Source organism: Salmo salar, chromosome 22, assembly GCF_965601325.2.
Source record: "Salmo salar chromosome 22, fSalSal1, whole genome shotgun sequence".
NCBI classification, from domain to species: Eukaryota; Metazoa; Chordata; class Actinopteri; order Salmoniformes; family Salmonidae; genus Salmo; species Salmo salar.
Window position 1 is genome coordinate 51,297,936 of NC_138312.1, and position 25,220 is coordinate 51,323,155.

At 42.4% G+C, this 25,220-nt stretch overlaps 1 protein-coding gene across 5 annotated transcripts in view; it reads left to right on the top strand.

Annotated features, from left to right (window-relative positions):
• LOC106583657 (TOX high mobility group box family member 2) overlaps positions 1–25,220 on the top strand; it is a 227,539-nt gene that overhangs the window by 198,003 nt on the left and 4,316 nt on the right. For all 5 annotated transcript variants that reach the window (XM_045705771.2, XM_045705770.2, XM_014168098.3 and 2 more), the window contains 3 exons: positions 10,239–10,319; positions 16,308–16,706; positions 21,614–21,750. In XM_045705771.2, the coding sequence (XP_045561727.1) occupies positions 10,239–10,319; positions 16,308–16,706; positions 21,614–21,750 (617 nt within the window). The remainder of the gene's footprint in view (positions 1–10,238; positions 10,320–16,307; positions 16,707–21,613; positions 21,751–25,220) is intronic.

The window sequence follows — 25,220 nt, forward strand, 5'->3', positions numbered from 1 at the left end:
TGTGTGCCTAGGGTCGTTGTCCTGTTGGAAGGTGAACCTTCGCCCCAGTCTGAGCGCTCTGGACCAGGTTTCCATAAAGGATCTCACAGTACTAGTCTCCCAGTCCCTGCCGCTGAAAAACATCCCCACAGCATGATGCTGCCACCACTATGCTTCACCGTGTTGATGGTGTCAGGTTTCCTCCAGACGTGACGCTTTGCATTCAATCTTAGTTTCATCAGACCAGAGAATCTTGTTTCTCATGGTCTGAGAGTATTTAGGTGCCTTTTATCAAACTCTAAGCCTGTTGTAATGTGCCTTTTACAAAGGAGTGGCTTCCATCTGGCCACTCTACCATAAAGGCCTGATTGGTGGAGTGCTGCAGAGATGGTTGTCCTTCTGGAAGGTTCTCCCATCTCCACAGAGAAACTCTAGAGCTCTATCAGAGTGACCATCGGGTACTTGGTCAGCTCCCTGAAGAGTCTTGGTGGTTCCAAACTTCTGCCATTTAACCTGTCTGGGCTAAGCGGGACGTCAGCCTCCCACCTAGTCAACAGCCAGTGGAATCGTGTGGCGCGAAATACGAATACCTCAAAAATGCTATAACTTAAATTTCTCAAACATATGACTATTTTACACCATTTTAAAGACAAGACTCTCATTAATCTAACCACATTGTCCGATTTCAAAAAGGCTTTACAGCGAAAGCAAAACATTAGATTATGTTAATAATCACACAGCCATTTTCAAAGCAAGCATATATGTCACAAAAACCAAAACCACAGCTAAATGCAGCACTAACCTTTGATGATCTTCATCAGATAACACTCCTAGGACATTATGTTATACAATACATGCATGTTTTGTTCAATCAAGTTCATATTTATATCAAAAACTTTTTACATTAGCATGTGATGTTCAGAACTAGCATACCCACCGCAAACTTCCGGTGAATTTACTAAATTACTCATGATAAACTTTGACAAAATACATAACAATTATTTTAAGAATTATAGATACAGAACTCCTTTATGCAATCGCGGTGTCAGATTTTAAAATAGCTAATATTCTGAGTAGATAGCTCGGCCATCACAGGCTAGCTAATTTGACACCCACCAAGTTTGGTGCTCACTAAACTCAGAATTACTATAAGAAAAATTGGATTACCTTTGCTGTTCTTCGTCAGAATGCACTCCCAGGACTTCTACTTCAACAACAAATGTTGTTTTGGTTTCAAATAATCCATAGTTATATTCAAATAGCTCCGTTTTGTTCGTGCGTTCAGGTCAGTATCCAAAGGGTGACGCGCTAGCGCATTTCGTGACAAAAAATTAAAAAATATTCCAACCGCTGTTGAAAATCAATTTTTATGCAATATTTCTCGTAAAATAGCGATAATATTCCAACCGGGCGACGTTGTATTCATTCAAATGCTGAAAGGAAAAAAATTGAGAATTCACGTGCACGCGCCTCTCAGTCTCATTGTTCCCAGGCTGACCAGTAACAAACAGAGCTGCTGTACTTCGCCCAGAGACTGCAGACATCTCATTCCACTTTCTGGCGCCTTCTGAGAGCCAATGGAAGCCTTAGAAAATGTTACATTTACATTTACATTTACGTCATTTAGCAGACGCTCTTATCCAGAGCGACTTACAAATTGTCACGTTATAGCAGAGATGGTGTATTTTCGATAGAGATGCCACAGAAGGAGAACAAATTGTCAGACAGGGCACTTCCTGTATGGAATCTTCTCAGGTTTTGGCCTGCCATATGATTTCTGTTATACTCACAGACACCATTCAAACAGTTTTAGAAACTTTAGAGTGTTTTCTATCCAAATCTACTAATTATATGCATATTCTCGTTTCTGGGCAAGAGTAGTAACCAGTTTAAATCGGGTACGTTTTTTATCCGGCCGTGAAAATACTGCCCCCTAGCCCAGACAGTTTAAGAATGATGGAGGCCACTGTGTTCTTGGGTACCTTAAATGCTGCAGGTCCCACAGTTGACAGTGCATGTCAGAGCAAAAACCAAGCCATAAGGTCGAAGGAATTGTCCGTAGAGCCCCAAGACAGGATTGTGTCGAGGCACAGATCCGGGGAAGGGTACCAAAACATTTCTGCTACAGTATATAGACAGGTGTGTGCCTTTCCAAATCAGGTCCAATCAATTGAATTTACCACAGGTGGACTCATCTCAAGGATGATCAATGTAAACAGGATGCACCTGAGCTCAATTTCGAGTCTCATACCACAGGGTCTGAATACTTATGTATTTAAGGTATTTCTGATTTTTATTTTTAATACATTTGCAAACAAGAAAAAGGTTTTGGCTTTGTCATTATCGGGTATTTTGTGTAGATTGCTGAAGAAAACATTTTATTTAATCCATTTTAGAATAAGGCTGTAACGTAGCAAAATGTGGAAAAAGTCAATGGGTCTGAATACTTTCTGAAGGTAGAGAACATTGAAATAGAACAAGGCTAATGTCAATAACTACATTTAGACAAAAATACAGATAGGACCTTATAGTCCCAAGCTCTCAATATGCTAATGTTATTCCTGGCTTATGTGATGCCTGGTTTATGTGATGCCTGGCTTATGTGATGCATGGCTTATGTGATGCCTGGCTTATGTGGTGCCTGGCTTACTGATGCCTGGCTTATGTGATACATGGCTTACGTGATGCCTGGCTTATGTGATGCCTGGCTTATGTGATGCCTGGCTTATGTGATACATGGCTTATGTGATGCCTGGCTTATGTGATGCCTGGCTTATGTGATGCCTGGCTTATGTGATGCCTGGCTTATGTGATGCATGTCGTGTATGAAGGAACGAGATGTTATTCATGAAGTATATACTCAATGTAGATCTCATTATTACACATCAATTACAATGGCATTGAAAGTGTAGTGTAATTACTGTGGATACTCTTTCCCATAGAGTTACAGCAATGTCAAGTTTAAGAAACTTGGGCCCCATAGCAACAAATGAGATAGTCTGATGATGTCGGTCCAAAACAAGACTGTTATTTTTAGAATATCCACTCGGGCAGGGACCTATTGCGTGTCAAATAAAAGCACCTGTCTCTATGACAAAGTGCATCGCCATCGCACACCGTAAGTGTGTTTTTCCCCGAACCTACTTTATACAGCTGGACATTGGGAGGCCGGGTGTCCTTTTATTTGCAGTTAATTCTTGCCTCCTTCACCAGGCCCTCTTCAGCATGAATCTTCATTTTGCTCCTGACACCCTTGAATGCGAATTCTTCATTTCCTGCACTTTTATTTATATCTGTTGCCCTGGTGATTTGATCATGCTGAGAATACTAGATTAGCAATTGCCTCGTCCTTGAATCCGCCTCAAGGACATCTGTTCCTGAAATGTTATTGTTTGCTGGGTTCTTAACCCTCTGGTGTCGTGGCTCTTTCAACACTCTGTATTATTTTTCTGATGTCATTTTATTCTCCAAACAAAGATTACATTGAATGGGATTTGTCCTTCACAGGAGGATTATCTGTAAAAAAAAATAATAATTAAAAGACTGTTAAAGGGAAACTCTTCCGTTGAAATAATAATTTGATATGTTGTCCTATACTTAATTGTACTCAATTGGGTTGTGCTGTCATGTGTTAAATCAGGTTCTTTAGCCCACAACGGCCAAATCAACTTGAGATGATGATACAGATCATCATGATACAAAGTTCATGATTACACATACAGAGATTATGCAAAAGGGAGGAGCTTCTTCCTCTGAGTGAATTCTATCCATAAATTCTATTAAAAACACTTTTTCATCAGCAACAATATATCAAATAAAATTGGCCACCATATTGGAATGGCCTTAGAAATGGAGCTATAGACTGCCTATTTCTATACAGACATTTTCAGTATTTCCTGAATAAATTAAATAAATCTCCCCTTTCAAACTGATGATTGCTATTTCTTGTAGAGTTTGTCTGTTGTCAGTTGTACAGTACTGATGAGGTGTACTTTTATGTCACAGACCCTCTGGAGCCAGCATAACTAGAATGTAAACACATTCCCTTGCCGCAGACATATTTGTTTTAACAAATTAATGTCCTCTGTTTCCAATTACCTGTGTTAGAAAACAAGCAATTCCCAATTGAAATGATAAGATAGCAGCACTGAATCTTACTGAGTATCAGATTTATTAACATCATAAACTATGTTATTCTGTGAGCTCGGTTCACGTTTAGTTATTTTGTACTGCATGACTTATTGTTGGCCAAGTTGTGCTTGAGCATATTAGAGGCATCTTTTTTAATGTATTTTATGTTCGTAGCCTCATCGGAAACTTTATTTTCTCATATAGAGTATTTCATCCCCCGAGGTCTCTGCTTTGTGGTCTAAGATCAATCAGTCAATTTGTCTTTGTTATTCCTCAAGGTGACTATGTGTTCCAGCCCCCTCCCAAAATAAGAAAAAAAATGTTCTTGTTTTTGTTGTTCAGATTCAGATCAATCCCCAGTTTTACGGCTATAAAGGAAAAACAGTTAGAAAGGGGAAAGAAGTGCTTAGCTTTATTTAATTGAGTCTGTTGTGTTGTAGGTGTGCTTCCGTGAAAGGTCAGAAGAGAGAGAGAAACACAGTCGTTCTGCCAAAAGACAGGCTTTTGAACCAAATCCTCTCTATATCTCTTACTCCCCTTTCTGCATCTCTCTCTCACTCTTTTTTCTCCGTCTCTCTCTTTCTAACTATTTCTTAATTGCTCTACCTCCTTCAATCCCCCTCTTCCTCTCTTTTTCCATCCTATTTTCCTCTCCCTCGCCCCTACCTCCTTCAATTAGCTCTCTCTTTCCCTTTCCCCTCTCCCTCATCCTACCTCCTTCAATTTCCCCTCTCTTTTCCCCTCTCCCTCTCTTTCTCCCTCCTCCCCCATCCTCTCCATATCTCTCCCTCCGTCTATCCCTTCTCTGTCTCTCCCTCTCTTTCTCCCTCCTCCCCCCAACCTCTCCATATCTCTCCCTCTGTCTGTCCCTTCTCTGTCTCTATCTCTCCCTCTGTCTATCCCTTCTCTGTCTCTCCCTATCTCTCCCTCTGTCTATCCCTTCTCTGTCTCTCCCTATCTCTCCCTCTGTCTATCCCTTCTCTGTCTCTCCCTCTCTTTCTCCCTCCTCCCCCAACCTCTCCCTATCTCTCCCTCTGTCTATCCCTTCTCTGTCTCTCCCTATCTCTCCCTCCGTCTATCCCTTCTCTGTCTCTCCCTCTCCTTCTCCCTCCTCCCCAACCTCTCCCTCTCTCCCTCCGTCTATCCCTTCTCTGTCTCTCCCTCTCCTTCTCCCTCCTCCCCAACCTCTCCCTCTCTCCCTCTGTCTATCCCTTCTCTGTCTCTCTCTATCTCTCCCTCTGTCTATCCCTTCTCTGTCTCTCCCTATCTCTCCCTCTGTCTATCCCTTCTCTGTCTCTCCCTCTCTCCCTCCATTTATCCCTTCTCTCCCTCTCCTTCTCCCTCCTCCCCAACCTCTGTCCCTCCCTTCGTCTATCCCTTCTCTGTCTCTCCCTCTCTCTCCCTCCATCTATCCCTTCTCTGTCTCTCCCTCTCTCCCTCCGTCTATCCCCTCTCTGTCTCTCTCTCTCTCTCTCTCCCTCCATCTATCCCTTCTCTGTCTCTCCCTATCTCTCCCTCCGTCTATCCCTTCTCTGTCTCTGCCTTCAGCTATCCCTTCTCTGTCTCTCCCTCTCTCTCCCTCTCTCTCCCTCAGTCTATCCCTTATCTGTCTCTCCCTTCGTCTATCCTTTCTCTGTCTCTCCCTCCGTCTATCCCTTCTCTGTCTCTCCCTGTCTATCCCTTCTCTGTCTCTCCCTTCGTCTATCCCTTCTCTGTCTCTCCCTCTCTCTCCCTCTCTCTCCCTCAGTCTATCCCTTATCTGTCTCTCCCTTCGTCTATCCTTTCTCTGTCTCTCCCTCCGTCTATCCCTTCTCTGTCTCTCCCTCAGTCTATCCCTTCTCTGTCTCTCCCTTCGTCTATCCCTTCTCTGTCTCTCCCTTCGTCTATCCCTTCTCTGTCTCTCCCTTCGTCTATCCCTTCTCTGTCTCTCCCTTCGTCTATCCCTTCTCTGTCTCTCCCTTCGTCTATCCCTTCTCTGTCTCTCCCTCTGTCTATCTCTTCTCTGTCTCTCCCTCCGTCTATCTCTTCTCTGTCTATCCCTTCTCTGTCTCTCCCTTCATCTATCCCTTCTCTGTCTCTGCCTCTGTCTATCTCTTCTCTGTCTCTCCCTCCGTCTATCTCTTCTCTGTCTATCCCTTCTCTGTCTCTCCCTTCATCTATCCCTTCTCTGTCTCTCCCTCTGTCTATCTCTTCTCTGTCTCTCCCTCCGTCTATCCCTTCTCTGTCTCTCTCTCCATCTTCTTCATGGGGAAGATGGGGGAGATTGTGGGGGTAATCACTCAGTTGGTGTCAGCAAGGGTTCAGGAGTTATTGTCTCCTATAATTAACTGGTTATCAAACAAGAAGATTTCATTAAGGTACAATTACCGGCTAATTCTTGCGGGACACCCCCCCGTGTCAGGATTACGACCGTGGCATATGCTCCCTTGAAGCTTTGTTATTTCTAATTCATCCCGACCTGCAGCCTCTGACGGCTTCAATCGCTAATGAATCCACTCACTTTGGAATAATTAGAGAATCCTTAGGCATGGTAATTTATTTAAAAGTATCCGTCGTCGGACGAATCATTAGCTGTGTTAAATGAATTTGAAATGAAAGCTGCTGGGAGTACTTAGGGGTTCGTTAAATAGGCAGTGTCGGCTCTATCATTATTTAAGGACTGAGGAGCTAAGGTTGCAACTTCCAACCCAGAAATATCATCACAGTCTGTTCCATTTTTTTGTTCTAGGACTAAGATATATGTCCAGATGTTTTTGTATATATTAACAGATTTCGATATGAATATATGTAACGTGGAAACAAAGCAGACAAGGATGACACATCACCATATATGGTCACTCCCCTCCTCCTCCCTCCACTCGCTCTATGTTGACTTTCATGCCATTAGAGGGAGAGAATAGATTCATATATCATACATCAGATATATGATGTAGATGGAAGGATAAACATCAGTTCTTGCGGCAAAAGCCTCTTTTTACTCCCCCTATAGAAGGCTGCAGTGCAAGTGTGCATTTGTGTGTGTGTGTGTGTGTGTGTGTGTGTGTGTGTGTGTGTGTGTGTGTGTGTGTGTGTGTGTGTGTGTGTGCATGTGTGCGTGCGAGCGTGTGCCTTATCCACCGTGTGTGTCTGTGTCTTTCAGATGTGAGCGCACCCATGTGTGCGTTGCTAGCTTGTCTGTGTGCATTTGCAACGTATGAATGCCTAATGGTAATTCTGACCCATCTCTATCAGAGAACGACCTGTCTATAAGAACTCTATGAAGAGAACTTTAATTATCCTCTCTCTGCTCATGCAGTCTATTTTGTAGAAGGACTCCCTAGAGAATCCAAGAGCGGGAATGTGCATCCCAAATGCCAACTTATTCCCTACACAGTGCACTACTGTACTTAAAAGTAATGCACTATTTAGTAAATATGGTGCCGTTTGGGACGTAGGCAAGGGATGTTTCATCCATTTTAAGGATGGACTCTTGTTTTCTTACCATCAAAAAGGAACGGGGGCCTCAGTCTCAGCCTCGGCAAACGCTGGCATCCCCACATGACTGACACGCTATTATATTAACTTGATTTTCCCTTCTGAACGTGTATCATTTGAGGTTTGTTCGGCGGATGTCCATTGCCTAATGCTGTTTGGAATTTTTGTCTTGTCTAGATGCTTTGATGGGACATCAACTCTAATTTAGCGATGTGTTGCTTCAATGGAGGCAAAAATGGTGTAGCGAAATGCAGAGTGGCAAATAGTGTTTTCAACCTTTATTTCATCACACCCCTCTCTCTCTCTCTCTAAATGCCACGTCTCTCCCTGTTATCCCTCTACTCCTCCCTCTCTTCCTCAACTGCACATCCTCTTCAGACATATTCGATCACTGTGGGAAAACCAACACAAAACTGAATGGGATGTTTCTTTTTCCAGTGGTTCACATGGTATTGGTACTATATGCATCATTCAGTCAAATATTGTGTCTTCTAGGTTGTGAAGGAATAGGGACCAGAGTTGAATGCAGTGTGGTGAAACATTAAGAATGTTGCAGACAAAATCCTCCATTCAACCTGACAGACAATAATTTCTGTTCTACATTATACATTTCTATCTGAAAGTTCTGTAACACCCACCTGAACAGGACCCCAGGGCTTTTAGCCCTGTACTTAAAAAAGAGTGTCTGTTAAATGATACAAATGTATTTAAAATGTCTAGCCTAGCCTCAAAAATAGTATTTTCTAAATTATGAAAATGTAATGTAAAAAACAGACCACTGCTTTGTTTCTGTTTGTCTCTCGTAGGGCTACAACAAGAAAACAGAGTGATTTTAGTCTAACCACATTAAAAAAAGACTACTTTTTACTATAGAATACTACAGTGCTTACTATAGAATTCTATAGTAAACCGTAGTATACTGCAGAATACTATATACTACACACTGTAGTATCCCTTAATCATGTGTAGTACTTACTATAAAATGGTGTAGTATTCTTTAGAATAGTATAGAAAATGCTACAGTATTATCTGGGGGAAAAAACAACTATAGTAACAACTGTCGTAAACACTACAATAATGTCCACAAAAACACTTTTAACTATAGTAAATACTAGAGCATATCATTTACATATACATTTTCCATCCCCTCCCCCATATCCCAATTTGTGACACCTATAAGTTAGAAACCTATATGCCAAATATAGACCATATATTGTGTTAGTATAGAATAGTATAGAAGCTCTGGACTATCTGTTCAGAGTGCAGTCTTGCTTATCTACAGGTTATGGAAAATCTGCTCTTTTAGCGTTTTTCCAGTAGGTTTCCTGAAAGAGAAAATCTCCGTGTCAAAGATAATAAAACAAAAACACTATAGTAAATACTACATTAATCTGCAAAAACACTAGTAAATACTACATTAATCTGCAAAAACACTACAGTAAATACTACATTAATCTGAAAAACACTATAGTAAATACTACATTAATCTGCAAAAACACTACAGTAATTACTTAAGTGATAATGCCCAAGAAGCCGTTTAAAAAATATATATATATATATATATATTTCACCTTTATTTAACCAGGTAGGCCAGTTGAGAACAAGTTCTCATTTACAACTGTGACCTGGCCAAGATAAAGCAAAGCAGTGCGACAAAAACAACAACACAGAGTTACACATGGAGTAAACAAACGTACAGTCAATAACACAATAGAAAACTCTGTGTACAGTGTGTTCAAATGTGAATGGAGTGTATGGAGGATATATTGGCACAGGTGTTGTTAGGCCCAAGAAGAAGCCGAGGGACGCCAAACCATGTCAATATATCCTCCAAACACTGTCTTTGAGGGCATTATCACTTTTGTAGAACGGGTTACCAACCTATTCAAATAATGATTGACAAATTTTCATTAAAAACATTATTTTGATGAATTTATTCATAAAATTTCTAGGGTTGCTACCCAAGCCAGCTGGTCGTTCGTTCTATCGGTTCAGTTGCTAGAGAAGCGACTGAGTCGTTCAGTCTTTTTGTTCTGTATCTATGGACGCGACCCAGTCGTTCGTTCTAAATGTTCCATTGCCATACTGGCTGGCAACGTTCGTATCCCTTGCTTGCTAGCTAGCCAATACAAATCGCTGTTGAAAACTAAATGTTAGTCTAAAAGAAATGTGGGATAATTTCCAGATGCTTTTTATAGTGGAGATCAAGTTTATAAAGTACCTGGCTGGGCTGATGAGACAGTGGATTGCTCAGTCAGATGGAACAGAGTAAATAGGCATTTTAACATCATAGATTTAGCCGGTGGTAACTTGTGAAATAGACACCGGCTGGAATGAGCTTTTAACCAGTCAGCATTTAGGATTAGACCCACCCGTTGTATAATATAGTATATACTACAGTTTTATTTTACTACAGTATTTATACTATAGTTAACTGTAAATATTACAGTATACTACAGTAAATACTAGAGTGAATACTACAGGAAAGTCCGCAAAAACACTACAGTGAATACTATAGTATTTATATCAGTATATACTAGAGTATTTGTTCATGTATGTCTGCTAAATGACCAAAATGTAATTTAAAATGCTTAGCCTAGCTTAGCACCTTGTCACTTACCACTGCTTTGTTGCTGTTTGTCTCTCTCTCGCAGGGCTACAAGAGGAAAACAGAGGCGGCGAAGAAAGAGTACCTGAAAGCCCTGGCCACATACCGAGCCACTCTGGTTACCAAGGTAATGGTGGGGAGGGGGGGGGTCACGTCTCTGATATACATGGGTCAGTGGTGATATAAGGGATAATAAATTAGATGGAGAGTTCTTCTCTCATCCTGGGGTAGGGGCTCCGTGCGGCCCTGCTGGAGAAGGTTTATGTGTGTATGCTTTGAAGAGAACGGTGAAAATTAGGGCCCAAACACACACACCTTTATTCGTCTGTGTTATTTGCAACATGGCAAGAGGAAGGGATGGACGAAAGGTCTGTGTGGGGACTGTGTGTGTGTGGCTGTGTGTGTGTGTGTGTCTCTGTGCATGTCTTTGTGCGTGTCTATGTATGTTCTTACGTATGTGTGTACATGTGTATGAGCGAGTGTGTGTGTCTCTGTGTCTGTAGAAGCACGAGTGAGCATTGCTTAGTATGGTGGCTCCTGGTTCTGCCACCTAAGGAACTGACATTTTTACATTTTAGTTATTTAGCAGACGCTCTTATCCAGAGCGACTTACAGTAGTGAATGCATACATTTCATTAAAAATTTTCCCCGTACTGGTCCCCCGTGGGAATCGAACCCACAACCCTGGCATTGCAAACACCATGCTCTTCCAACTGAGCCACACGGGACCACTGACTGAGGAACTGCCTGAGGAACTGCCTGAGGAACTGACTGAGGAACTGACTGAGGAACTGACTGAGGAACTGCCTGAGGAACTGACTGAGGAACTGACTGAGGAACTGCCTGAGGAACTGACTGAGGAACTGACTGAGGAACTGACTGAGGAACTGCCTGAGGAACTGACTGAGGAACTGCCTGAGGAACTGACTGAGGAACTGCCTGAGGAACTGACTGAGGAACTGCCTGAGGAACTGACTGAGGAACTGCCTGAGGAACTGACTGAGGAACTGCCTGAGGAACTGACTGAGGAACTGCCTGAGGAACTGCCTGAGGAACTGACTGAGGAACTGCCTGAGGAACTGACTGAGGAACTGCCTGAGGAACTGACTGAGGAACTGCCTGAGGAACTGACTGAGGAACTGTCTGAGGAACTGCCTGAGGAACTGCCTGAGGAACTGACTGAGGAACTGACTGAGGAACTGCCTGAGGAACTGACTGAGGAACTGACTGAGGAACTGCCTGAGGAACTGACTGAGGAACTGCCTGAGGAACTGACTGAGGAACTGCCTGAGGAACTGCCTGAGGAACTGACTGAGGAACTGACTGAGGAACTGACTGAGGAACTGCCTGAGGAACTGACTGAGGAACTGCCTGAGGAACTGCCTGAGGAACTGTCTGAGGAACTGACCGAGGAACTGACCGAGGAACTGACCGAGGAACTGACCGAGGAACTGCCCGAGGAACTGCCCGAGGAACTGACCGAGGAACTGCCCGAGGAACTGCCCGAGGAACTGCCCGAGGAACTGCCCGAGGAACTGACTGAGGAACTGACTGAGGAACTGCCCGAGGAACTGACCGAGGAACTGACCGAGGAACTGCCCGAGGAACTGACCGAGGAACTGACCGAGGAACTGCCCGAGGAACTGCCCGAGGAACTGCCCGAGGAACTGTCCGAGGAACTGTCCGAGGAACTGACCGAGGAACTGACCGAGGAACTGACCGAGGAACTGCCCGAGGAACTGCCCGAGGAACTGTCCGAGGAACTGTCCGAGGAACTGTCCGAGGAACTGTCCGAGGAACTGACCGAGGAACTGACCGAGGAACTGCCCGAGGAACTGACTGAGGAACTGCCCGAGGAACTGACTGAGGAACTGCCTGAGGAACTGACTGAGGAACTGACTGAGGAACTGACTGAGGAACTGACTGAGGAACTGTCTGAGGAACTGCCTGAGGAACTGCCTGAGGAACTGCCTGAGGAACTGTCTGAGGAACTGACTGAGGAACTGACTGAGGAACTGTCTGAGGAACTGACTGAGGAACTGCCTGAGGAACTGCCTGAGGAACTGCCTGAGGAACTGACTGAGGAACTGCCTGAGGAACTGACTGAGGAACTGCCTGAGGAACTGCCTGAGGAACTGCCCGAGGAACTGCCCGAGGAACTGACCGAGGAACTGACCGAGGAACTGACCGAGGAACTGCCCGAGGAACTGCCCGAGGAACTGACCGAGGAACTGACCGAGGAACTGACCGAGGAACTGACCGAGGAACTGCCCGAGGAACTGACTGAGGAACTGCCTGAGGAACTGACCGAGGAACTGCCTGAGGAACTGCCTGAGGAACTGCCTGAGGAACTGTCTGAGGAACTGCCTGAGGAACTGACCGAGGAACTGACCGAGGAACTGACCGAGGAACTGACCGAGGAACTGCCTGAGGAACTGACTGAGGAACTGACTGAGGAACTGCCTGAGGAACTGACCGAGGAACTGACCGAGGAACTGCCCGAGGAACTGCCCGAGGAACTGCCCGAGGAACTGCCCGAGGAACTGACCGAGGAACTGCCCGAGGAACTGCCCGAGGAACTGCCTGAGGATCTGCCTGGGGCTGCCTGAGGCTTGCTCACATCAGTTGTATTCTGGGTTGTTGGAGATGAGATTTGATAGCTGCTGTGGCATATTGACGCCAAACATTTCCAGTACAGAGTAGAAAACAAGTGGTTGTAGGAGGTCTGAAAAGAAAATCTGAGTTGAGTTGAATCCCGATCTGAATTGGATTTCATGGATTTGATATACAGTACTGTAATGTACTTGAATGTATTTAATAATACATGGAGATGCCTTCACATGTGTAACATTGCTTCATCCACTCATTGTTCAAACCTTTCCTCTTTCCCCTAGATATTTAGACATACTGTATTTAACTTATCATGTATACTTATATATATATTTAGACTTCAGACAAGATAATCAATTAATGTTTCTCAACTATGAGTCTTAAAGTACAAATTCAGAACCGGATTAGATGCATAATATACAGTAGGATTGCATCATAGATTCTACTAACATTTTTCATGTGCCAGTCTTAGTGGCAAGCACCTATTTCTTCCATTTCCATGTCTTCACTCCATTGTTTTCCCTTCACATAAACCCAAATTGCATTACCATGTTAAACAGCCTCCCACCAGTCCCCATGGCCTCACACTTCCTCCAAGGCTTACAAGCCCAAAACAAATGCCTTGATTAAGGCATGAACAGTTTATTCATCAACCTCTCTCTTTACCAGTTGCAGGTTTTTCCCCTTTAATAAAGCCCATTCTCACCACTCGTTTGCGTAATTAAATATTGCTTTCTGACACATCTCGTATTCAAGGGCTTGATTGATGCGTGTGCAGATTGGCAGGCCTTTAAAAGAAATTAAAACAGGCAGAAAAAAACTGCAAATCTACCATTCATTCACCACCACTCACAACAACACACATAGTACATGTAGCCATTCAAAAGGAGTCCTCTTTAAATAGTGTGTTTAAATTGCTGAAGAGAAGTGGGAATCAAGGACAGAGGAATTGAAGGTAATTAGAAATCGGCAGAGTGATATTTTGGACGAGTCACGTGCCCGGTGTGTTCGGCGTGCACCTGTTACCATTTTGTTTGTGACGCACACTGATAATCTATGTTGGGGGGAAAAGAACACAAACAAATGGAGCTTGATGACTACAGTAAATGTCTCGTTTAAAAACCCCACGTTAACGAGGTTCATTCATTCAGAAAGTCAAAGTGGAGTTTAGTGCTTTTCAACCCACCAAGGGACACAATGGGATAGTTAACCCAAATGATAAATTATTGGTTTCCTTACCTTGTTACTACCTGTCCCTTTAAACGGGAAGTTTCACATTTCTAAATCTCCACAAATAATACTCACCTGTTGTTCATAGAATAGGCTTAGTAGTATAGTATAGTATAAAATAGTACTGCTTTCAGTTGTGGTTGTTCAGTGCTTGGAAGGGAGCACACACACACTTCACTCCCACCCATCTCTCACCATTCTTTACCATTTCATTTTCCACTTGACCTGCAAATGTATCTCCCTCGTCTTTAGTCTTCTATCCATCTTCTATTGATTATTTATCTGGCTCTGTTCAATAGACAGTATGTATGCCATTACCAAATAGCAGACAGCGATAGCTCACGTCAACAACTGTGACAGCTAATGAGAGGGCCTGAACATATTTCATACCACAGCAACGTATACATATACGTTTGCCATTTAAAGTCTATGAAAGGATGGAATGTCTAATGAAATTAAGCAGCTCAGGGGATGTGACTTCCATGCTGAAATGAACTAAACATCATGATTTTCACATAGAGGGACCTGAGTGGATGATGTACAGTGGGGGAAAAAAGTATTTGATCCCCTGCTGATTTTGTACGTTTGCCCACTTACAAAGAAATAATCAGTCAATAATTTTAACAACAACAAAAAATCCAGAAAAACGCATGTCAAAAATGTTATAAAATGATTTGCATTTTAATGAGGGAAGTAAGTATTTGACCCCTCGGCAAAACATGACTTAGTACTTGGTGGCAAAACCCTTGTTGGCAATCACAGAGGTCAGACGTTTCTTGTAGTTGGCCACCAGGTTTGCACACATCTCGGGAGGGATTTTGTCCCACTCCTCTTTGCAGATCTTCTCCAAGTCATTAAGGTTTCAAGGCTGACGTTTGGCAACTCGAACCTTCAGCTCCCTCCACAGATTTTCTATGGGATTAAGGTCTGGAGACTAGCTAGGCCACTCCAGGACCTTAATGTGCTTCTTCTTGAGCCACTTCTTTGTTGCCTTGGCCGTGTGTTTTGGGTCATTGTCATGCTGGAATACCCATCCACGACCCATTTTCAATGCCCTGGCTGAGGGAAGGAGGTTCTCACCCAAGATTTGACGGTACATGGCCCCGTCCATCGTCCCTTTGATGTGGTGAAGTTATCCTGTCCCCTTAGCAGAAAAACACCCCCAAAGCATAATGTTTCCACCTCCATGTTTGACGGTGGAGATGGTGTTCTTGGGGTCATAGGCAGCATTCCTCCTCCTCCAAACACGGCGAGTTGAGTTGATGTCAAAGAGCTCCATTTTGGTCTCATCTGACCACAACACTTTCACCAGTTGTCCTCTGAGTCATTCAGATGTTCATTGGCAGACTTCAGACGGGCCTGTATATTTATTCTTGAGCAGGGGGACCTTGCGGGCGCTGCAGGATTTCAGTTCTTCACAGCGTAGTGTGTTACCAATTGTTTTCTTGGTGACTATGGTCCCAGCTGCTTTGAGATCATTGACAAGATCCTCCCGTGTAGTTCTGGGCTGATTCCTCACCGTTCTCATGATCATTGCAACTCCACGAGGTGAGATCTTGCATGGTGCAGGCCGAGGGATATTGACAGTTATTTTGTGTTTCTTCCATTTGCGAAAAATCGCACCAACTGTTATCACCTTCTCACCAAGCTGCTTGGTGATGGTCTTGTAGCCCATTCCAGCCTTGTGTAGGTCTACAATCTTGTCCCTGACATCCTTGGAGAGCTCTTTGGTCTTGGCCATGGTAGAGAGTTTGGAATCTGATTGATTGATTGCTTCTGTGGACAGGTGTCTTTTTTACAGGTAACAAGCTGCGGTTAGGAGCACTCCCTTTAAGAGTGTTCTCCTAATCTCAGCTCGTTACCTGTATAAAAGACACCTGGGAGCCAGAAATCTTTCTGATTGAGAGGGGGTCAAATACTTATTTCCCTCATTAAAATGCAAATCAATTTATAACATTTTTGACATGCGTTTTTCTGGATATTTTTGTTGTTATTCTGTCTCTCACTTTTGAAATAAACCTACCATTAAAATTATAGACTGATCCTTTCTTTGTCAGTGGGCAAACGTACAAAATCAGCAGGGGATCAAATACTTTTTCCCCCGACTGTATTCATATGTTCTACCAATTTAGTGTATTAGTTGTGTAATGTATTGGGTAATATATTTGCATTGACATACCTGTATCTCACCAATATAAATTAGCTGTGTAATATATTGGGTAATACCTATTTTAACTGTCCTTTTTGTCCCTCTTGTCTTCCCCTCTGTCCTCAGACCTACAATGACCCTGTGGAGACGAAAAGTGTCCAGACGAGCCAGCCTTCCTCCCACATGATGCCCCCCAATCAACCCCTGTACAGCGTGCCACCCCAGCCCTCCTCCCCCTACAGTCTGGGGCCAGGAGGCTTCCCCCTGTCGGACCTGCAGAGCTACGCGGGGGCACCGCGTCACGCCCTTTCCCGGACCCTCAGCCAGTCTCAGATGCTGCCCAGCATTAGTGCCTCTCCCCCTTCCTCCTTCCAGATCAGCCCGCCCTTGCACCAACAGCTCTCCATGCACCAGAACTCCCTCCTCAACCAGCCAATCCGCATGCAGCACGGCCAGTCCCAGCCAATCATCTCCCACCAGATGGGACTCCAGGCTTCCCTTCACTCACCTCCTCCTGGCCAGCAGGTTAGTGTGACTCTGGGAGTGCCGATATCACCAGCATATATCATATCACCAAATTATATGAAGGAATAGTGGACATGCTCACTTTTCAGTAGGCTAGCGTGGAGAGTATGAACCATAGAGATCCTATTAAATTACTCATTCCTAATTCAAAACAACTTAGAACCGTTTGGTTCTCTGTAACCTTAGCAACTAGTTTGGATCAGCATTCCATTACCAATTCCATTATTAGCTAAAGAGTATGACTGGTCCAGAATCAGTTTTAAGTGTAGAACGTTGAGTAAAAAGAGTAGTGAAACAATGACGTGTGCAGGGTTGGATGGGGATACGGTTTAGTTCAGCAAACACAATTGTTACCACCAAAATAGCATCTGCTTCTTTTCGAAAAAATATTGTTAGCTCCGTGCTCCTCAGGGGCGATAGTTTTGATATGTATCGACTGCCTGTAAAATGAATGCTAAGCTTGATTTGATAACATTTTCTTGTTAACAAACTATAGTTTTGGCAAGTCGGTAAGGACATCTACTTTGTGCATGACACAAGTAATTTTTCCAACCATTGTTTACAGACAGATTATTTCACTTATATTTCACTGTATCACAATTCCCAGTGGGTCAGAAGTGTACATACACTCAATTAGTATTTGGTAGCATTGCCTTTAAATTGTTTAACTTGGGTCAAATGTTTCGGGTAGCCTTCCACAAGCTTCCCACAATAAATTGGGTGAATTTTGGCCCATTCCTCCTGACAGAGCTGGTGTAAGTGAGTCAGGTTTGTATTCCTCCTTGCTCGCACATGCTTTTTCTGTTCTGCCCACGAATGCTTTATAGGATTGAGGTCAGGGCTTTGTGATGGCCACTCCAATACCTTGACTTTGTTGTCCTTAAGCCATTTTGCCACAACTTTGGAAGTATGCTTGGGGTCATTGTCCTTTTGGAAGACCCATTTGCGGCCAAGCTTTAACTTCCTTACCGATGTCTTGAGATGTTGCTTCAATATATCCACATAATATTCCTTCCTCATGATGCCATCTATTTTGTGAAGTGCACCAGTCCCTCTTGCAGCAAAGCACCCCCACAACATGATGCTGCCACCCCCGTGCTTCATGGTTGGGATGGTGTTCTTCGGCTTGCAAGCCTCCCCCTTTTTCCTCCAAACATAACGATGGTAATTATGGCCAAACAGTTCTATTTTTGTTTCATCAGACTAGAGGACATTTCTCCAAAAAGTACGATCTTTGTCCCCATGTGCAGTTGCAAACCGTAGTCTGGCTTTTTATGGTGGTTTTGGAGCACTGGCTTCTTCCTTGCTGAGCGGCCTTTCAGGTTATGTCGATATAGGACTAGTTTTACTGTGGATATAGATACTTTTGTACCTGTTTCCTCCAGCATCTTCATAAGGTCCTTTGCTGTTGTTCTGGGATTGATTTGCACCTTTCGCACCAAAGTACATTCATCTCTAGGAGACAGAGCGCGTCTCCTTCCTGAGCGGTATGACGGCTGCGTCATCCCATGGTGTTTTTACTTGCGTACTATTGTTTGTACAGATGAACGTGGTACCTTCAGGCATTTAGAAATTGCTCCCAAGGATGAACCAGACTTGTGGAGGTCTACAATTTTCTTTTGATTTACCCATGATGTCAAGCAAAGAGGCACTGAGTTTGAAGGTATGCCTTGAAATACATCCACAGGTACACCTACTATTGACTGACATTATGTCAATTAGCCTATCAGAAGCTTCTAAAGCCATGACATAATTTTCTGGAATTTTCCAAGCTGTTTAAAGGCACAGTAAATTTAGTGTATGTAAACTTCTGAAATAATTTGTCTGTAACAATTGTTGGAAAAATTACTTGTGTCATGCACAAAGTAGATGTCCTAACCGACTTGCCAAAACTATAGTTTGTTAACAAGAAATTTGTGGAATGGTTGAAAAACGATTATAATGACTCCAACCTAAGTGTATGTAAACTTCCGACTTCAACTGTGTATACACTGGCAAGAAAAAGTATGTGAACCCTTTGGAATTACCTGGATTTCTGCATATATTTGTCATAATTCACATCATTGTACAAGCACAGTGTGCTTAAACTAATAACACACAACTTATTGTATTTTTCTTGTCTATATTGAATGCATTATTTAAATATTCACAGTGTAGGTTGTGAAAATTATGTGAACCCCTTGGCTAATGACTTCTCCAAAAGCTAATTGGAGTCAGGAATCAGATAACCTGGAGTCCAATCAATGAGATGAGATTGAAGATGTTGGTTGCCCTGCCCTATAAAAAACACTCACAAAATTTGAGTTTGCTATTCACAAGAAGCATTGCCTGATGTGAACCATGCCTCCAACAAATTTGATCTCAGAAGACCTAAGATTAAGAATTGTTGACTTGCTTAAAGCTGGAAAGGGTTACAAAAGTATCTCTGAAAATGTGATGTTCATCAGTCCACGGTAAGACAAATTGTCTATAAATAGAGAAAATTCAGCACTGTTGCTCTTCTCCCTAGGAGTGGCCGTCCTGCAAAGATGACTGCAAGAGCACAGTGCAGAAAGTTCAATGAGGTTAAGAAGAATCCTAGAGTGTCAGCTAAAGACTTACAGAAATCTCTTGAACATGCTAACATCTCTGTTGACGAGTCTACGATACGTATAACACTAAACAAAAATGGTATTCATGGGAGGACACCACGGAAGAACCCATTGCTGTCCCAAAAAAACATTGCTGCACGTCTGAAGTTTGCAAAATAGCACCTGGATGTTCCACAGCGCTACTGGCAAAATATTCTGTGGACAGATTAAACTAAAATTGAGTTGTTTGGAAGTTACACACAACACTATGTGTGGAGAAAAAAGGCACTGCACACCAACATCAAAACCTCATCCCAACTGTAAAGTATGGTGGAGGGAGCGTCATGGTTTGGGACTGCTTTGCTGCTGCAAGGCCTGTACAGCTTGCTATCATCGACAGAAAAATGTATTCCTAAGTTTATCAACACATTTTGCAGGAGAATGTAAGGCTATCTGTCTGCCAATTGAAGCGCAACAGAAGTTGGGTGATGCAACAGGACAACGATCCAAAACACAGAAGTAAATCAATAACAGAATGGCTTCAACAGAAGAAAATAGGCCTTCTGGAGTGGTCCAGTCAGTCCTAACCTCAACCCAATTGAGATGCTGTGGCATGACCTCGAGAGTGGTTCACACCAGATATCCCAAGAATATTGTGGAACTGAAACAGTTTTGTAAAGAGGAATGGTCCAAAATTCCTCCTGACCATTGTACAGGTCTGATCCACAACTACAGAAAACATTTGGTTGAGGTTATTGCTGCCAAAGGAGGGTCAACCAGTTATTAAATCCAGGGATTCACATACTTTTTCCACCCTGCACTGTGAATGTTTATATGATGTGTTCAATAAAGACAGGAAAACATTTAATTGTTTGTGTGTTATTAGTTTAAGCAGACTGTGTTTGTCTATTGTTGTGACTTAGATGAAGATCAGATCAAATTTTATGACCAATTTATGCAGAAATCCAGGTAATTCCAAAGGGTTCACATACTTGTTCTTGCCACTGTAGCTACAATACAATAGCATGATATCTGCTTTAGATGTAAGCAGCTCTAATCACATTCCCATTCCTCAGCTTTGCATCACAAGCATGTATACATTATACTCAGTAACTATCTCTCCCTTCCCCTCGTTACACTCTCTTGCTCTCTCTCTCCTATTAGTCTCTATCTCAACTTAAAATGTACATGTTATTGGCTCGCTTGAGGTACTATGCTGCCAAACCAATTAGCATTTAAACTCATCTAAAATAGAAATGTAGCAGAATTTGGCATTCAGGCCTTAAGTAAAGAGCAAGTCTCTCCCTCCTCCTGTTTCTTTCTCTCTCTCTCTTCCTATCTCTTTCCCTCTCTTCCTATGTCAATCCCTTCCCCCCCTCCTTCTGTCTCTCTCTACTCTCTCCATATGCCAGTATAAGTTGTCAGAGAACTAAGAACAACCAGCCTGGTCAGAGCAAAAATTGTTTAGTCCACCTGTGGTAAATTCAATTGATTGGACATGATTTGGAAAGGCACACACCTGTCTACATAATTTAAATAGGCAAGTCAGTTAAGAACAAATTGTTATTTACAATGACGCCTTACCCCGGCCAAACTGGGGTGGGGTGGCAGGTAGCCTAGTGGTTAGAGTGTTGGACTAGTAACCGAAAGGTTGCAAGATTGAATCCCCAAGCTGACAAGGTAAAAATCTGTCGTTCTACCCCTGAACAAAGCAGTTAACCCACTGTTCCTAGGCCATCATTGAAAATAAGAATTTGTTCTTAACTGACTTGCCTAGTTAAATAAAGGTAAAATAAAAACCTGGACAGCGCTAGGCCAATTGTGCACTGCCCTATGGGGCTCCCAATCACATCCGGATGTGATGCAGCCTGGATTCAAACCAGGGACTGCAGTGATGCCTTTTGACCTGAGATGCAGTGCCTTAGACCGCTGCGCCACTCGTCTGAATACTTTCCGAATGCACTGTTCATGCTACAATTCATATTATTTTGTACGACCACTATTACATTGGTAATCCAACCTAACATAAAGTTACATATAATACTAAACGGAGTGGCACATATTTTAGTAATATATAATACGTTTTGCTCTGAGGCCAGGTTGGAATAACACATCAACTAAAAGCTGCAAAGCTAACACCATGACCCCTATGTTTTATTCATTTGTGGCTGGAATATCTCCCTTTCTCTCCCTTTCTCTCTGTCTCTCCCTCTCTCTCTTCCTCTCCCTCTCCATCCCCTCCCCCTGCATCTCTCTCTTGTTCTCCCCTCTCCATATGGCCAGTATACATTGTCAGAAACTTAAACTAATGCCATGGCCTCACTCTCTCTCCTATAGGGATTTTCCCACCTACAGTCAGAGTACCAGAAAAGTGTGGGTTCCCAGTCCCCAGGGGCCCCTAACCCTGGAGGGAGACAGAACCACGAGTGGGACAGTGAATACTGCGATCGGGAGTGTGGTGGCAACCACTGCAGGTGAGACAGCCCAGACCAGTATCGGCTTTGTATAGGAAACTATTTGTAATTCTATACTGTTTATACCTTAGAATGGGGACAGTTTTCTGGACCCAGAGTAAGGCTAGCTTGGGACTAAGAAACTATTTCAATGGAGATTTTCCATTCAGAATGATTATTTAGTCCAATACTTAATCTGTGTCCGATAAACTGGCAGAGATAGTATTATTCAATGCTATTTTAACAGTTCAAGTGAATGCCTTTGAGTACACAATTGTATTATTTAATGCTGTCTCAAATGTTTATTCAAAATGACCTTTGATACTACTGTTTGTGTCCTTGAATTGACTTTGTACCGTTTCAGTTCTCAATTTTGGCTCAGCTACAGTAAGTGTCAATATGACAGCAGTCAAAAATAGTCAATTATTGTCAGCTCATGCTTACATCCAAATCATCTTGGCTCCTGGACTCTGTCCACACATTTCAAGGATGTGTTGAGACAATGACTTATCAATGACCCAAGCCCAGCTCAGATAATCCCTACCATTGTGTCGCTGAGTTGTAGTAATGCTGCAGCAAATGTACATTATCCCGTTGGGCGTTGGCAGTCACAATGTAAGTAACTTCATTATGTCCCTGTAACTGTCCTCTGTCGATCTTACAGCTATTTTACACAGTAATCATGTGCCTATGAACAAGAGTCACACTGTTAGCACTGAGGCAGTGTGTCCTAGTAGAAAGTCCACTGTGTGCAGCACCCTCTGCACTATCAGCTCAAACAGAAATAATATGTTCATGTCTACTTCTGACAAGCTTCCCAGTAAAGCAATTAAATAAATCAAGCATCGCAAAAAAGTGCTCAAAATAGCCCACATTAACATATGTAGCCTATGAAACAAGTTTCATGAAATCAATCTCTGAAACTCACTTAGATAATACCTTTGATGATACAGCGGTAGCAATACATGGCTATATTTTCTACAGAAATGTCAGAAATGCCACTGGGGGCGGTGTTGCGGCCCATATATATATATATATATATATATATATATATATATATATATATGTATGTATGCAGCCTTTACATTCCTGTAAAGGTTAGAGAGAATCTCATGTTAAATACTGTTTAAGTAATATGGCTACCTACCTCACCTAAAGCCCATTCTTGTGGGAAGCTGCTATAGACCACCAAGTGCTAACAGTCAGTATCTTGATAATATGTGTGAAATGCTTGATAATGTACAGTATGTGATATCAACAGAGAGATATATTTCCTGGGTGACCTTAATATTGACTGGCTTTTATCAAGCTGCCCACTCAAGAAAAAGCTTCAAACTGTAACCAGTGCCTGAATCCTGGTTCAGGTTGTCAGTCAACCTACCAGGGTATTTACAAACTGCATAGGAGTGAAATCATCAACATGTATTGATCACATCTTTACTAATGTTGCAGAAATCTGCTTTAAACCTGTATCCAAATCCATTGGATGTAGTGATCACAATATAGTAGCCATATCTAAGTAAACCAAAGGCTGGGCCTAATATAGTGTATAAGAGGTCATTTAAGAATTTTTGTAAAGATTCCTAAGTTAATGATGAAAATAATATTTGCTGGTCTGTGGTGTGTAATGAGGAGCAACCAGATGCTGCACTTGACACATTAAGAAAATGACTATACAACTGCTATATCCCCGTGGATTGATAAGGGATTTAAAAATGTTGTGGTTGAGAGGGATGAGGAAAAATAAATGGCAAATAAGTCTGGCTGCACAACCAATTGGAAAACCTACTGTAAATTGAGAATTCATGTGACTAAACTGAATTAAAAGAATAAGAAACTATACTATGAAACAAAGATAAATGATATTAAGAATGATAGTAAAAAGCTTTGGAGCACATTAAATTCAATTTTGGGCAAAAAGGCAAACTCAGCTCCATCATTCATTGAATCAGATGGCTTACTCATCACAAAACCCACTGATATTGCCAACTACTTTAATTATTTTAATCGGCAAGATTAGCAAACTTAGGCATGACATACCAGCAACAAATGCCGACCCTACGCATCCAAGTATAACTGACCAAATTATGAAAGAAAAGCATTGTAATTTTGATTTACGAAAGTGAGTGTGGAAGAGGTAAATTTTTGTTGTTGTTGTCTATCAACAATGACAAGCCACATGGGTCTGACAACTTGTATGGAATATAGGATAATAGTGGATGATATTGCCATTCTTGTTTGCCATATCTTCAATCTAAGCCTACAAGAAAATGTGTGCCCTCAGACCTGAACGGAAGCAAAAGTCATTCCGCCACCCAAGAATAGTAAAGCCCCCTTTACTGGCTCAAATAGCTGACCAATCAGCCTGTTACCAACTGTTAGTAAACTTTTGGAAAAAATGGTGTTTGACCAGACAATGCTATTTCACAGTAAACAAATTGAAAACAGACTTTCAGCACGCTTATAGGGAAGGACATTCAACATGCATGGCACTTACACAAATGACTGATTTGTCTGACATTGTCAATCATAGTCTGCTGCTGGAACTTATGTGTTATGGCTTTAGACCCCTGCTATATTGTGGATGATGGAAGCCTCTCCAACATAATCCAGGTAGAATCAGGAATTCCCCAGGGCAGCTGTCTAGGCCCCTTACTTTTTTCAATCTTTACTAATGACCTGCCACTCTGCCACTGGCTCTGAGTAAAGCCTGTGCCACAAAGAGGGACTTTCAAAAATTACAATTGGCTCAGAACAGGGCAGCACGGCTGGCCCTTAAATATACACGTATCACTAACATTAATAACTTCATCACTAATTGTTTTTGTAAGTATTGACATACTGAATGCGCTGAGCTGTCTGTTTAACCTCTATGGGCTAGGCGGGACGAATTCGTCCCACCTACGTAACAGCCACTTGAAGCCTGTGGCGCGATTTTCAAAACCTTAAAAATCCTATTACTTCAATTTCTCAAACATATGACTATTTTACAGCTATTTAAAGACAAGACTCTCGTTAATCTAACCACACTGTCCGATTTCAAAAAGGCTTTACAACGAAAGCAAAACATTAGATTATGTCAGCAGAGTACCAAGCCAGAAATAATCAGACACCCATTTTTCAAGCTAGCATATAATGTCACAAAAACCCAGAAGACAGCTAAATGCAACACTAACCTTTGATGATCTTCATCAGATGACAACCCTAGGACATTATGTTATACAATACATGCATGTTTTGTTCAATCAAGTTCATATTTATATCAAAAACCAGCTTTTTACATTAGCATGTGACGTTCCGGGGAATTCGCTAACATTTTACTAAATTACTCACGATAAACGTTCACAAAAAGCATAACAATTATTTTAAGAATTATAGATACAGACCTCCTCTATGCACTCGATATGTCCGATTTTAAAATAGCTTTTTGGTGAAAGCACATTTTGCAATATTCTAAGTACATAGCCCAGGCATCACGGGCTAGCTATTTA